This window comes from Manis javanica, chromosome 14 (assembly GCF_040802235.1).
Source record: "Manis javanica isolate MJ-LG chromosome 14, MJ_LKY, whole genome shotgun sequence".
NCBI lineage: Eukaryota > Metazoa > Chordata > Mammalia > Pholidota > Manidae > Manis > Manis javanica.
In genome coordinates, this window is record NC_133169.1 from 82,418,554 (window position 1) to 82,433,627 (window position 15,074).

At 55.9% G+C, this 15,074-nt stretch overlaps 1 protein-coding gene across 12 annotated transcripts in view; it reads left to right on the top strand.

Annotated features, from left to right (window-relative positions):
- Positions 1–14,693, top strand: part of JADE2 (jade family PHD finger 2) — a 48,821-nt gene extending 34,128 nt beyond the window's left edge. For 10 of the 12 annotated variants that reach the window (XM_037016595.2, XM_017647347.3, XM_017647339.3 and 7 more), the window contains 3 exons: positions 6,540–6,657; positions 8,745–8,873; positions 10,092–14,693. In XM_037016595.2, the coding sequence (XP_036872490.2) occupies positions 6,540–6,657; positions 8,745–8,873; positions 10,092–10,900 (1,056 nt within the window). In that variant the 3' untranslated portion in view covers positions 10,901–14,693. The remainder of the gene's footprint in view (positions 1–6,539; positions 6,658–8,744; positions 8,874–10,091) is intronic. The other 2 variants (XM_037016596.2, XM_073221607.1) reach the window with 1 other exon arrangement.
- The last annotated feature ends 381 nt before the right edge of the window (positions 14,694–15,074 follow it).

A 15,074-nucleotide genomic window follows, 5' to 3' on the forward strand; every position in this document is an offset into this window, starting at 1 on the left:
TCCCTGGCCATGCTGTCAGCCCAGTGTCTGGCCCGATTGGGCCATGTGGCAAGGCTCACTTATGTAATCATCATTCTAGGAAAAGACAGAAGCCGATCCTCCCAGCCTAATGAGCAGATGAGGAGAATAGGGCTCAGGGAGAGAAGGCGACAGGAAGTGTTGGAAGGTTTGAGTTGAATTTGGACCTGAAGCCGGGAAAGGGTTTGTCAGGCTGGTTGGCTTACTCTCTGTTCTGTCCATTTCCTGGGCAAAAGTGTCCCTTATCAGTCCCCCAACCTCTCAACCTATTGTCAGCTGGTACAGATGGCGGTGTGGGGCCGTGGGCCATGCTTGTCAAGGGCTAGGATGCCAGTGAGCCTGCTTGGGGCAGGCTCTGGGGCTCCTGGGCAGCTAGAGCTGCCGCACAAACCCTCTCGTCAGGGGGCAGAGCGCCCCAGTCAGGTGTGAGCCAGCCCGCTCTTTCCCAGGAAGAACCTCTGCACCTCAGGGCTCAGTGGGGCCTGTCAGAATGCTGCTTCTTGCACAGCCCTGGCAGGAGGAGGAGAGGGGCAGGAGGGCTGGGTGCCCTCCAGGTCCGGCCTCGGGACCGTGCATGACCACGCACTGGTGACCTGAGTGAGGGAACAGGGCTGAGAACTGTGCCACAGGGGGGGCTTTCTTCAAAGACCCGTGGCTGTTGATGGCCTGACCAGCAGTCCTGGGTCCCGCCATGGCCTGGAGCCGAGGGCCGAGCGTCTCCAGCTCTGACCGGCCTTGGCCAGCGTAGGCTGGATCTGTGGGGAAGGCAGGGCAGAGGGTCAGGCTGAGGTCTTCAGGAGCCTGCGTCTGCAACGACTTCAAGCACTTCCCAGCTCTGTGCCTTCCCAGTTTCAGTTTCCTTGTCTGTAAAATGAGAGTAAGGATCAAGCCGACTTTGGGGTCACAGTGAAGGCGGGAGCACAGCGCCCCCTGTTGTTAGTCATGGTTACTGTTGCTGCTCTGGCTCTTAGAAGGGTAGGCTGCCCAGAAGGTGGGCTTCACGGAAGACTGAGAGGGCAGGCCCAGTGGTTGGGCCTGGGACTCACAGGGTGTCCTCCCTGATTGCTTTGTCAACCTCCGCCAGCAGGGGCTTTGCCGAGAAGAGCGGGAGCCAGGACATGCTACCACCACCAGCGTGAAATCCCATTTTATGGTCAGCCCAGAGAGGTGCTTTCCTACAGTTCCAGTCGTAGGCCTCGGCCCTGGCAGGCGGCCCAAGCAGGCATGGCCGCTGCAGTCCCCAGAGTTCTTCCCAGCTGACAACGGTCACGGCCCAGCTGGTCTGCACCCCCCGCCACCATGCAGGGTCGCTGCTGAGAGCCTGATGTGGCCTGAGAGGGCCTGAGGGCAGGGGCAGCTCTCACACCCCCTCCTGGGGATGGGCATGCCGGAACTGCCCAAGGAGAGGCAGGTTCTGTCCTCCTCCACGCTGGCCACCAACTGGCTTCCTTGTCCCTGGTCACACCCCATTTTCTCTGTCCTCAGTCCCTAGATTGATCTCCCACCAAAGCCTATCTTGTACTCAGCAGCCTTGGCTTCCAGAACTCTGGTTTCTTAACCCCCGTGACTCCCATTTCAGGGCATTTCTGACCCATTCATGTCCCCACCCTACTCAAACCCAGTTGCCCCCTTAAACTGCTCCCTGGTCAGTGACCCCAAATCCTCCTTCCTAACCACCACCTCCTGTTCTCCTGCCTGATTCCTTCCCAGGCTCCCTGTCCCTTGCTGGTCCCTGTATTCTTCACTCACACCCTGTGTGGCATTAGCTCATTGCCCCTGTGCAGAGGCCACACCCCTGGCAGAGCCCGCCCAGTGGGAGCCACTGTCTGCCCACCAGGCACGGTCCCTGAGCCGGGGAGCCCGAGCAGGGAGCTTGCCAGCCAGCCTTGGTGGGATACACGCCAGCATAGTCTGGCCTCCCCAGCCCTCCCTCTGTCTCTGCTCTAGCCACACCTGCCTCGGGGACCCCTCCTCTTAGCAGACAACCTCACCTCCTGTTCCTTGTACCACAACCCTCCAACTGCTTGCCAGCAGAGCCATCCCTGCCCCCTGTCTCCTCCCCTGCCCACCAGGGACCTCCTTCCAACCCACACCCTGCAGCGTGGGAGTCTCTATCTTCTCTTCATCGCCCGGATTCCACCAGCATGTGAATCTGTTTTGCCTCCATCTCCAAAAGCAAATCCTCCCTCACCATGTCCTGGTCAGGGGTTTCTCTACCCCTCCCCATCTCTCCTTTCCTGTCACCCCTCACTGCATTTACTTTGCTTCTGGCCAGGCTTCTGCCACCACCATATTCCAGAACCTTCCACTAGGGCCACTGGCAGCCTCCATTTCCCTGTGTCTGGTATCCACTTCTCCATTCTCATCCCCTAGCCCTCTCAACAGTAGTTGCCACAGTCAGACATGCCCTTGGTCTTGAAATACTTTTCCTGTGCACTCTCTGACCAGATCCCCTCCTTAGCCCCCCAGTTCTGCTCCTCTGAGTGCTCCTTGGTCTCAGTGATCACGCACCACACTTGGCCTGACCTCTCCATGTTGCATCTGTCCACAGCTTCACTCCCCATCAGAGGCCCGGCTCCGGCCCACACTTCTCGGTTCCAGCATCTCATGCCCATCATGTGCACAGGTCCCATCCTGCCCCTCCCACAACCTCCCCAGTCTCCACAAATGTCCCCGCACTGGTCCATTCTAGCCCAAGAGAACTGACTGGCAGTTATCCCTCCCCTCCCCTCCCCTCCCCTTCCTCAGCCCACATTCTCATGGTCTCTGTGCAGAACTTGCTGGTATCAAAACAACTTCATCAAAACATAAAACCTTCTTGGATTACCAATACCTGCCCTAGTTTCAGGGGACTTTTCTACTTGACTCATTTTTATACTCTTGACTTTTTTTTTTAGAGAATGTTTTATCTTTTTGTTCAAAAACACCAATAATGACAGTGTAAGAAGACTGATAGCCTGGGTGAGCTTCTAATACAGCATCAAAACTTTGTCCAAAACCATCACAGAAGAGGAATTCTACAGCATTTGGTAACGTGCAGCTGTGTTGCCAAGTGTCTTGGGAGATAGCAGAGAACTAGCTGATGATTCTAGGGTAAAGTGGAAATAAGGGTATGGTGTGACCAATGTATCAGCCAATGGCTTCATCAGGATTTTCACAGAAGGAAGCATTTCTGTCTTCCATAGCAGGAGTTTCCAGATATTACTAATTGTAGAGTATATACCCTTATCAGGGAAAAAACTGAGCATTTATCTGGAATATATTGTATTTTTAATGTCCCTCTCATATGGTAATAGGGTCAAAAAACCTACCATTTAGAAGTTCTGATACTTTATTCGTATATGTGATGAACTAGCAAACTCAGTAGCCTCTGTAGCTCACTCTGGCTGCCCCAGGCCTAGGGCAGTAATTCCCAGCTATATGAGGGCCCTGCCTCCAGGGAGTCTAATATTCCCCAAGCCTGGGAATCTCTGTCTTCAACCAGCTATCCCAGGGATCTGGGTACCCATAATTCTTTTGGGCTGGCCTTGAGAAACTTTGCTCTAGTTTCAGATGGAAAACCAAAAAAAACCCTACAGCTATATTTTAATAGGAAGTCATTTGGTAGGACTCTTGGTTCTTTGGGGGAGAAAATTTGCCATTCTGCGCCTCACCCCATCACTAGAGGTTAACTTTAAGGGTGGAGTAAACTCCAGGATGGCATATTTGGGACATTTTTTAAAAGCTAGACCTTGATGGATCTGTTTGTAGTTTGGACATATTGACTGGTTTGTTTTGAGGCCTCCAGAGTAGACACAACATATCCACGCCTCCTCGTCACCCCTGACCCCATGCACACTAGGCCGTGTGACAGCCAGCAAGGAAACAGGCCAGGACACTGGGAGAATCATGCTGGGTGGCTTAGGAGCGGTGGCCAGGGAAGGTCTTTTGGAGGTGACATTTGAGCCAAGACTTGAGGGACAAGGTCCAGCCTTGGGAAGAGAGGGATGAGGAACATTCTGAGCTAAGAGTTGAATGTATACCAAGGCCCCAAGGCAGAAGTGGGCTGAACACAAGGGGACTGGAGGCCAGCGCAGCTGGAGTCTGGAGGACTATGGGACACAGGCAGTGAGGTGACAGTGGAACTGGGGCTCTGATGTTGTGAGTGTGACAGGAAGGAAGCTGTATTTGTGTCCTAGGACTACTGTAACAAAGTACCACGAACTCAGTGTCCTTAAACAAACAGAAGTTAGTTTTCTCCTAGTACTCGAGGCCTAAAGTCTGAGATCAAGGTGTCCGCAAGGTTCATGCCTCTGTCCTAGTTGCTGGTGGTCGCCGCATCCCTGGCATTCCTCGACTTGTAGACCCGTGACTCCAATCTCTGTCTCTGTCGCCACATGGCATTCTCTCTGTATGTGCCTTCAATGACCTTTTATAAGGATACTAATCGTTGGATTTAGGGCTGATTCATATCCAATGTGGCCTCATCTTAACTAATTACATCTGAGGTTATGCTACTCAGTATGGAAGCCATATGGAAGCTGTTTTAAGGGAGGAGACTTCACATATTAAAAAGATTAATGTTTACATTTCTAGAAGATAGCTGTGAGATAGAAGGGTCAGAATGGCTGGTTGTCAGGTGAAGATGACAGGTGTTGTGACTAGAGGTGGAGGGAGCCGTTGGGAAGGGGTCCCACTTACCAGGAAGGACAGTGGGGCATACTAATGGATCAGTTCTGCGGGCAGATGAGGAGGAGCTGGGTCCTTAGGGCTGGCTCTGGGGTCTCAGCACTTACACGTCGCCCTACCACCACCAAAATCCCTCCACAGCTCCCCGTGACCTAGTTCGGTCAGGCCTCAGAGCCCGACTCTCCAGCCACAGAGGCTTCAGTCTGCTTTTCCCCTGCCTGGCCTTACTCTGCATTCTTGTCCCCAGGTTCCGTCCCTCTGTGTGATCAGTTCCCACTCAGCCAAACTGCCCCTTTCTCCGGCCTTCTCACCAGCCCCCAACTCTGGATTGCCTAGTCCTATAAGCACTTGGCTGACAGAAGGGCAGTTAGCCCTCAGAAGAAAGGGACTCTGATGGCATTGCCCATGGCCGAGTCCAGGGCCCAACACAACATGAATTCCCAGAGCCACAGCCTGTCCCAGGATGCTGTTGGGAAGGTGGGCCTGAGGAAGCCCAGGATTTGAGAGGGAGTCAGACACTGCCATTACGCCGGAGCAGGGGCTCTTCAGCTCGGCCAGGCAGCTGCCCTTCGGGGAACTGCTGGCTTCAAGCATGGCCTAGTGGCGACGGTCTGGGCTGGGATGCACAGGCCATCCTGGAGTGCTGCTGAGAGAGCCTGTCCGCAGAGGTCAGGGACTGCAGCTGGCGTTGTGGGCTCCCCTCCATGACTAGGCTCAGGAAGGACAGCAGAATGCCCATGCTGGTGGAGGCCAGAAGAAATGGGGTCATGGCAGCCGTGGGGACTCTGGAACCACAGCTCACCCCAAGCAGCTCAAGGACATGAAGGCTGAATGCAGCCATGAAGGCGGCGTCCACTGGAAAGACCCTGGGGGGGACCCAGAATTCAGTTCAGCCTCTCCTGGCCAGCCGCGCCTGCTCTAGAGGCCCCAGCCTGTCCTGAAAACAATTTTAGAGCAAGGAATGTCTTGGGTGCGGGGGGCTGCACTTGCCCCCAGAAGTGTGGTGTACCCTGAGAGCAGCTGGTAAAGGATGGCCCACTGTGGAAAGGTGCAGTGTGGACAAGGAACAACCTGTGGCCTTTACTTCAGGTGCTTCGAGACCAGCTGCAGGCTGTGTCTGTGGCCGGTGGGCTGAGCAAACTGGGTCCCCCAGGCACTGACAGGGTGCTCCTAGCTGTCCCAAGGGAATTAGAGGGTCACCTGCCCTTCTTCCTGAGGACTTCCGTCTCCAAGTGAACATGGCCATGTGGGGTGGAGGCCTTTGCCAGAGCAGGCATGGGTCCCGGGGTAGCAGGTGCACACAGCTCAGCCACAGGCTGGACCCAGGCAGGTCAGACACAGCCCCTGTGCCCAGGGCTGTCCGCTGGAGCGCCCTGCTCCATGTACCATGGCCATTTATGTCTCAGGATAGAAGGTAGTTTTTGCCGCGGTGCTTGTGGCTGAAGAGTGTCTCGGATGGGAGAAAGAGTGTCTTGGACAGGAGGCAGAATGAGGGGCTTGGTGACCTTGCAAGGCCTCAGTGAGCCATGGGCGCTGTGTCTCTAGGGGACAACAGCCACGCTTGGAGGGCCGTGAGGGACAGTGTGGCCAGGAAGTTACAGCCGGGAGGAAGAAGGTAGAGTCAGCAGCCTGAGCTAAGCAGCCGTCACTCCTGCCCGCTCGGGCTCAGCCAGGGCCTCAAGGCCAAGTTGTGGATCAGAGTGTTGCGGCTCAGGGCTGAGGGTGCCCGCAGGGTCCGGGAATTGATTCCCAGATGTGCTGGGCAGAACAGGCAGTTGGTGGCCCCCTAGAGCTGGGAGGTCAGAGGTGGTTGCCTGTGAGTGAAGAGGAAAATGTCTCTTGTATTCCCTCAGGTTAGAAATCTGTGCTACATGGTGACAAGGCGTGAGAGAACCAAACACGCCATCTGCAAACTCCAGGAGCAGATATTCCACCTGCAGATGAAACTTATTGAACAGGATCTGTGTCGAGGTAGGCACCTTTCCTGCCCATTGCTGCCAGTACCTCTCAGTGTGTATACTGTCAACGTGGTGGGTCCCAGGATGGGTGTATGTCTTTGGGGCCTGGTAGGGCCATGTGTGTCGGGCCAGGGGCCACTGCCTCCCACCCATACTCTCCATATCCAGTTAGTACGCCAACATGGGCCGTCCCAGGGTTTCAGTTTTGTGTTGGTAGACAAAGAGACAGAGTTTGGAACGTGGTATCAGGCCTGCCCTCAGGGAGTTTTTCTGGTTCACAGGGGGACATCCATGTAGTGCCATAATAGTTTAGCAGTAAATTGCATATGAACAGGTGCAAACCAAGTCTTAGCGGCTCTATGCTGGTACTGGAGCAGGAAGGGCCCAAAGCCAGCTAGCTTCCCTCAACCCCCATGTGCCTGCAGGTTGATCCAGAAGAAGGCAGCTGCCCCAGAGATGGGAGAGGACCTGTGTGTTCTTCCTCTCTGACCTCATCTGGTAGGATTCAGGCCCTGCCCTAGCCAGTTTTTTTCTGTTTTCTTTTTACTCTCTTGCCATCCCATGCATTTAACAGACATGGAAATCAAAGACCAAGCGGCTTTGACATTGCTCTTTCTGTTAGTCGTGTGGATTTGCCAGACACAGCCCTTCCTGAAATGTTTATATGCTAAAGAGGGCAATGCTTAACTCAAGAAGTGGAGTTCTAATGTTAGATTACAAGCAGCAGAAATAGCTGGATGGAGAAAGATTGTGAACAGAAGCTGCCACAACCAGCTGGGTCAGGCTGCACCTGGAGAGGGAGGGGAAGCTGGCCCAACACCTGAACGAATGGCCGAGGGCCTGCCACTGCCCCACCCCTGCCTGAGCCGAGCCACCTCCCTGGCACTTTGGGATCACCAACCACTCACTCTGGCCCCAGAGACCAGCACTGCCTAGTGCAGCTGCTGGGTCGGGCCAGGTCACAGCCATGCAGAGGTCAGAGCTCACCATGCACCCTCCACTGGCAGCTTCCTAGCTGCCAGTTTTCCAGGCTCCTTCCCATCTGTCGATTCATTCAGCAAGGCTGACTGAGCACAGGCAGGCTGCTGGGTGCTGCAGGGCACTGCACACTGCTGTGGACTGAATGAATAGGATTCCTGCCCTTGGGGAGCTCACCATCTGGGAAGGTAAAGGGAAGTGGTGGCCTAGGGCTGCAGTCATGGCAGCGCAGGGACAGAGGCATCAGAGATGGCTTTAGTGCACTCAAGCATGGGATTCTAGAAACAAAGCCCCACCTGGTGGCTCCACATCCCACATGGAGCCTGGGGACATTTGTGACTCCTAAACCTGAGTAGCAATGACAAGTGGCCCTTTGTTCAAGGAAGGGGATTAGAGAGAGACCGCCCCACCTCTGCCCGAAGCCCATGGCCTCGGTGCTGTTGCGTCTGACCCCCTGTGTTGGGACGTGGGCCCCAAGCACATTGCCAAGGCCTCTCTGGCCAGACAGCCGGAGAAGGCGTCCCAGGGGCAGTGATTTTAGGCTGTTAGCTGAACCAGGCGAAGGACAGGACAAGGAAAGGACATATTTGGAGGCCTGGAGGCCAAAGTTTGTTTTAGAGAAACTGGAAAGGGGCTGGAAAGCTGCAACTGGGGCAGGAGGGGGATTGCCAGGGGTCACGAGGGTCAGGAGTGCAAGGTCTCATGGCCCGGAACCCAAGCCTGTAGGCCACTCAGGTAGTGCTCTGTCACCCTTCATACGCAGCTTCTTGGCCTGGCATTCAAGGCCCTGCCCGGTCACTCACCTCCGGCTGGCCTTCCCATCCACCAGGACTCTGTCCCAGGATCTGTGGGCCAGATCAGACTGTAATCCCTGCCCTTCAAGGTGCTTCTCCACCCTCTTCATGGCCCTGTGCTCTGCCCATGCCCCTCAAGGGCAGCAGCAGACAGTTACCCCTCTCTTCCACACCGCCATCTCTGAGCAGCCCCCGTGGCCCCACAGAGGCAGGGTGAGCTGCCCTGGAAGGCAAGGTGCAGGGGATGGAGGGCCCCTGGGTGAAATGCGGTGATTTGGGTTCTGGCTGGGGTTACTTGGGGTAACCTGCTCTCTCTTTGCTGGTGCAGAGGGGTCTGGGAGGAGAGCAAAGGGCAAGAAGAGCGACTCGCAAAGGAAAGGCCACGAGGGCCCGAAGGGCAGCCCTGAGAAGAAAGAGAAAGTGAAGGCGGGGCCCGACTCAGTCCTGGGGCAGCTGGGTGAGTGCGCGGCCACACTGACCGAGCGGACGTGGCCAGGCTCACAGCATCGCTCCCTTCCAAGCCCCAAGCTTCAGGCCAGCAAGGCCCACCAACACCCCTGCTGCACAGAGTAGGAGGCCCAGAGGGGTTAGCCAGGCCCTTCCTCACCCATCGCTCACACCTTTCAGCTGTCCAGAAGCCGAGGGTCTCAGAGCCTGCTCTGGCATCCCAGGAAATTCCCCTTCTGTAGACCTGGAGGCTGGACCCAGGAGCTTGAGAACTGCCTGCTCATTCCCCTGGCCAGGGTCCTGGATGCTAGATTTTCCTGGACTAGGCCATCTGGGCCCTTCTAGGGTCCCAGCCCCATCCCAGGAGATGAGGGTCTTCCAGAATTCTCCATCCTTACCCATTCTGCTGGCGTCCTCTTAGTGGGTCCTCCAACCAGCACCAGTGAACCTTCCTGGAACCGCCCTTGAGGGGCCGCCAGCCTAGGCTCTGTGTCTGCATGTCACGTGCTTCCTAGAGCACTTCTCAGGAGACCTCAGTGAAACCCCCTCCCACACCTCAGCACCAAAGCCTCCGGTCAACTTTTTTTCCCCTAAGTCTCAGGAAGGGAACATCTTGGGTGTCTAGTAGGAGGCACAGTGTCACCAGCTACCCCTCCCAAGACTTCAGTGGAAGGGCCCATAGCTAGAGTTGGCCCTTCTACCCATACGTTATGTTGCCTGACACTCTTACCCATGTTCCCTGCCTTGGAAGCTGTGGGAGGCTCCACTCATAAAAACCCAGCGCCCCCTGGTGCCCTGAGGGCACTTGGCCTCCGTTCCCATCTGCTGTGCCCCAGGATGCGGGTGGTAGGCAGGGCCCTCATGGGTGTGCACCTGCAGGCTCGGGGCCCTCACTTGGTTTAATGCTCTCCTGCTCCCACCTTGAAATTCTTAGTGAGCTTTGAACAGGGAGCCCACATTTTCGCTTTGTACTCCACCCCACAGATTAGGAAGCCAGTTCTGGGAGTAGGACATGTTGGGAGAGGGGTATATAGTATGGAACCTAAGATTTTGGTGGTGGTGGCAATAGGGATGGACAAAGCAAGTTAGCTGCACTGGGTCTAGCACAGCCGGAAGGAGGGAGGAAGGTACACAGTGGTGTGCGGGGAAGGGTCAGAAGGGGCTTCCTAAAGGTGGGTGGGACACACAGTGCTGGCATCTCACCTGCCCCCTCTCTCCCCTTGGCCAGGCCTGTCCACCTCTTTCCCCATCGACGGCACCTTCTTCAACAGCTGGCTGGCACAGTCTGTGCAGATCACAGCAGAGAACATGGCCATGAGCGAGTGGTCACTGAACAGCGGGCACCGTGAGGATCCCACTCCCGGGCTGCTGTCGGAGGAGCTGCTGCAGGATGAGGAGACGCTGCTGAGCTTCATGCGGGACCCCTCGCTGCGCCCTGGCGACCCTGCCCGGAAGGCCCGTGGCCGCACCCGCCTGCCTGTCAAGAAGAAACCACCCCAGGATGGGCCCAGCCCACGGACAACTCCAGACAAACCCCCCAAGAAGCCTTGGGGCCAGGATGCCAGCAGTGGCAAAGGGATTCAGGGGCCACCTGCCAGGAAGCCTCCACGGCGAACGCCTTCTCACCTGCCGTCCAGCCCTACAACTGGGGACTGCCCCATCCCAGCAGCCCCTGAGAGCCCCCCACTGCTGGCCCCTGAGACCCCAGGTGAGGCAGCCCCAACGGCTGCTGACTCGAATGTCCAAGTGCCTGGCCCAACAGCGAGCCCCAAGCCCTCGGGCCGGCTTCAGCCGCCCCGAGAGAGCAAGGGAACCCGGAGATCGCCGGGTGCCAGGCCTGATGCTGGGACAGGACCGCCTTCTGCTGTGGCTGAGAGGCCAAAGGTCAGCCTGCACTTTGACACTGAGACCGATGGCTACTTCTCTGATGGGGAGATGAGTGACTCAGACGTGGAAGCTGAGGGCAGTGGGGTGCAGCGGGGTCCCCGGGAAGCAGGGGCTGAGGAAGTGGTCCGCATGGGGGTGCTGGCCTCCTAAGGCACCCCTACCCCTGTCCCAGGCCCTGCCCTGTTCCCCCATGAGGCCTCAGCCCAGTCACAACTGCCATTTCCAATCTCTGCCAGAGTGTGTCAGACCCTTGAGGCTGCCACTCTGTTGTGGTTTTATTTTTAATATAGAGAGAGTTTTGAATTCCACACTGTTGTCTTTCCTCTGTGCTGGCCTAGGACATTAGGTTTCCCTCCACGGCTCTGGCGAAGGACCACACGGGTCCTGAGTGCCATCCCTGCCGCGGCAGCATCCCCACCCTGGCCCATGCAACACGCTGGGCTCCTGGCTAAATGTAGGCGAGGTGAAGGAGAGCACAGGACTTCTGAGCCCGCTGCCACTGGGTGGCACAGGCTATTGTTTGGGCATTATTTCCTGGCAGATGGGCCAGCCCAGGGCCTACCCCGCCTTGCCCCCAGGTCCCACTGGGTTCCACCTGGGGGGTCCTGCTGCACTCCACTGATCCCCAAGGAAGTATAACAAGTGATACCCAGCCAGAGTCTACTCACTGTCACAAAGCACAACGAGCTCATGTGAGAAAGCACTGAGGGGGCGCAGAGGGCCCACTGGTTCCAGGGAACCACAGCCGTTCCTGATCAACCCACGCCATCTGAGGCCCACCCGCGACCCTCCACTCCCCTGCTGCTCCACCCCTGCCAGCGCCCAGCCCGGCGGCTCTGGGAAGGGGTTACTGGAATCCTTCCCAAGCTGTGCCATCTACTCAGGGGACTCCCAAACAGCCAGCTGCCAGTGCCAGCGGAGGGCTGCAAGGGAGGGCCAGTGCCCAGACGGGGGCGGGGGGCTCAGACTCGCCCGCTGCAGAGAATCGCTCTGTGGCGCCAACTTCCTTCCTTCCTTCGGGGCCAATCTCGGCCAAAGTCTGGTCACTCTGAGACAACTGACCGGACCAGACCGTTTGCCTTTTCAAATTTCCCAGTCCTGCTAAGAGATGAGCTGCTTTCCTCGTTTCCTTTTGGAAACTTCTCCTTCCAACTGGCGGTGGGATCCCGGGGCCGGGCCAGGCCAGTGTTGGCCTGCTAGGGCTGCGTCGAGCCTCGCTGGGTGTTCCTGGTTCCTCTGTCCCTCCAAGCCTTAACCCCTGTTCCAGCCGTGCCCGCCCTCCCCCCACCATAACCCAGCTTCCCACCCCACCCTCCAGGTCCCAGGTAGTTGCCCTGAAGAGTTTCAGTGGAGTGGCCCCAGGGTGATAGCTCAGGGAACAAACTAAAAGGAATTCAGTGAAAATGCGGTTTTTTTCTGTTATGAATTACTCCTGGGTCACTTCCACCACCGGTAAAGCCAGAACTTCTCCAACAAGAACCTTGCAAAAGCCCAGCCAATCAGTCGAATCATTCTGTGGATGCCAAAGAATATTTTGACCATATTACAGCACAGCCTGGACCTGACAACTTGTCATGTGGACTTGTTTTTAATGGAGTTCTTTAGCAACAAAGCATAGAAACATGTTCATTGCACACATCCAAGCTGATGAGCCCAAGCTCTCGGACGCTTGCTGTTTGGCTGCTGAACTGTTGGAACCAGGAACCAGGTGTTGGATTTCAGGTCCTGGGCTGGACTCGCTGTGAGCAGTCCTAAACTCAGACTCATGATGGGAGGAATCCTGATGGCGGAACCAGCCCGGCCAAAGTCTTTACCATTTGGTTCCCCCCATGCAAATGCACAAAGCGCAAATCAGTGGGATGGGGAGCAGCTTGACCCCCCCCCAACTCTCGACTCTAAAACTATCTTAAAGGTACGACAGTGGCATCATCGACACCAGTTTCATGTGAATTTAGCAAAACAGGAAACCGATGCGAGTCAGTTCAGAGGGGGCAGGATGAGTATGTCCAGTTGGAGTGGACCTAGGGTAGGCTTCAAGGGCTCCGGGCTTTGGGACAGTGTGAGCTGCCATGTAGAGTTGAGCCTCCCTGCCCACCTTGGTAGCAGGGGCCACATCGGCCTCCCTCCCCGTTGTCTGTTTACTGCCTTTGAACAGACCCTCCCCAAGCATCAGATCACCATGGGTCACAGCTTCCTGCTGGACTGCCCCGCCCGACCCCACAGGAAGCAGAGGTGAGCTTAACAACCGAACTCTGCCTGGGGCAGGGACACAGTGCTGCGAACAGCTCAGAACTTGCCCCCTTCCCCTTCAACCACTCCACACAGAGACTGGGCTCCCTGGGCGTGGAGGTCGGGGTGAGGAGTACCAGGGAGCAGTACCGAGGGCCTGGCCAGGGTCTGGACCAGCTGGGCCAGGCAGGGCAGCCAGAACCCTTTGGGCGGGCCTCTGGATTCTGGCCCTCTTCTCAGTTGGCTCTTGGACTGAGTGGACTGTCCCTGGGGCCCATGTGTCTGTCAGCCTGGCTGGCAGTGTCCCCTTCTCTCTCCTGCCAGGCAGCTGTCCACCTCTAGGATGTCCACCAGGCTGCAAGGAGGATAAGGTATCCCTCCCCAGTGTGCTATCTGCTGTTAGCCACAGTCCCTTCACACTTTTTCCGGCCCACTATCCACACTGTAGACAATTTTGCTGCCCTTGAGGTTAAGGCAGGAAGCAGGGAAGAAGGCAGAGGATCTTTTCAAGGCCAGAGGCTGAGGCAGGTCTTTCACTTAACCACATCTGTCCACATCTTGGCCACCCTCACGGGCACTCCTCGGGTGTGGAGGATAGAAGCTGCTCTGACTTATTCTGGCTGTCATCCCCATTCTCCCAGTCCTGGCGGCCCACACTACCATGTCCCCCTTCATCACAATGAGAAAGAATAAGGTGCAAGGAAAGTATTTTTATGGATCGTAAGTGTATTTTAAACAAATGAGAAGGTAGAAGGGTTTATTTTAATAAATGAGCTCTGACTTTGTGACAGTGTGTGAGCATTTGCAATGGAAGGGTCTCCTTTACCTTAGAGAAGCCACTGAGGTTTCCAGACGTGTGTTACAGACTGTGGGTGTGTGAATGTGTTCCAGGGCATGTGTCTTTTGTCCTTGCACATGTGGGTTGGGGGGCATGGTGTGGGCACACTGCAGGACTGTCAGGGTACTGATCAACTGCCCAATTCAAATATACATTGGCAGTAGCTGGACTTGGCATTTCCTCGCTTACTGCCAGATGTGGCCAGCCTCTGCCCATGCCCACAGCAGAATGGTCTGGATGCCTGGAGCAAGGCCCTGGAGGAAGCCACTTCTCATGCGCTGGCCCAGCTGGCCACTTTGGCCAAAGAGCCAGGGCTGGAGTCTGGGACTTCAGGTTGTTCTTAACGCGCTTCCTGCCACCTTGCCCCTCAGATGCACAATGCTCTGCTCCAGTCGGCTCGGGGTGGGGGAATGATATGAATGTCACAGGAGGAGACACCTTCTGTCTTTGTTTCAAAGAAAGTGATGTGCCATTTGTTAATATACAAGAGAAATATTGAAAATATATTGAAAAGAGCAATTTTAAATTATTTTTGGCTTATGTTGCAATATTTATTTTCTTGTATTAGAAAAGATTCCTTTGTAGAGAAAAAAATGTATTTTTCATTAACGCAAAGACCTATTTCTCCTTTTTGTACATCGTCCATGTTTGCTACCCTACCGAGCAATAGAATGTATGGCCGCCTTGGTGTGGCTGGTGCCCGCCACGCCCTGCATGGTTCTGTGTTGCCACTGCTGCGTAGCTCCCAGTCTTACCCTGTCCTGCTCACTCATGCGGGTTTCCAGACCCCGGCCCCCTCAAGGGCCTGTGTCTTAAGGCACCCTTTGCACTCCTCGTGTGTTGGCAAACGCAGTTAATAAAGCAATGTTTTCTGTGCTGGCTGGTGTGAGGCTCTGTTGCATTGGGGGTAGGGAGTCCACACCTGACAGTGGGCTCATGAAGTGGCACATGTCTCCAGGTGTCCCGAGGATGGTCACAGTGACGGCTCAATAGGCAATGGGCTGTGCTTTATGGCAGTGTTTCATGTGCTCCTCACTATTGTCACACCCTGGGATTCAGAGTGGATGAGGGGTATACCCAAAGCCACACCCCCTGGGAAGAGGTGAACTTCGGTGCCATGAGAAGGCTTGCGAGGGAACTTCATTTGTCCCTGCATCAGGGAAGATTTCTGCCCAGGTTTGTTCTTCACGCGTTATTCCCGAGCGCCTACTCTGTTCTAGCCTTTGTAAAGTGTGAGGAGTGCAGCCACCACCCCTG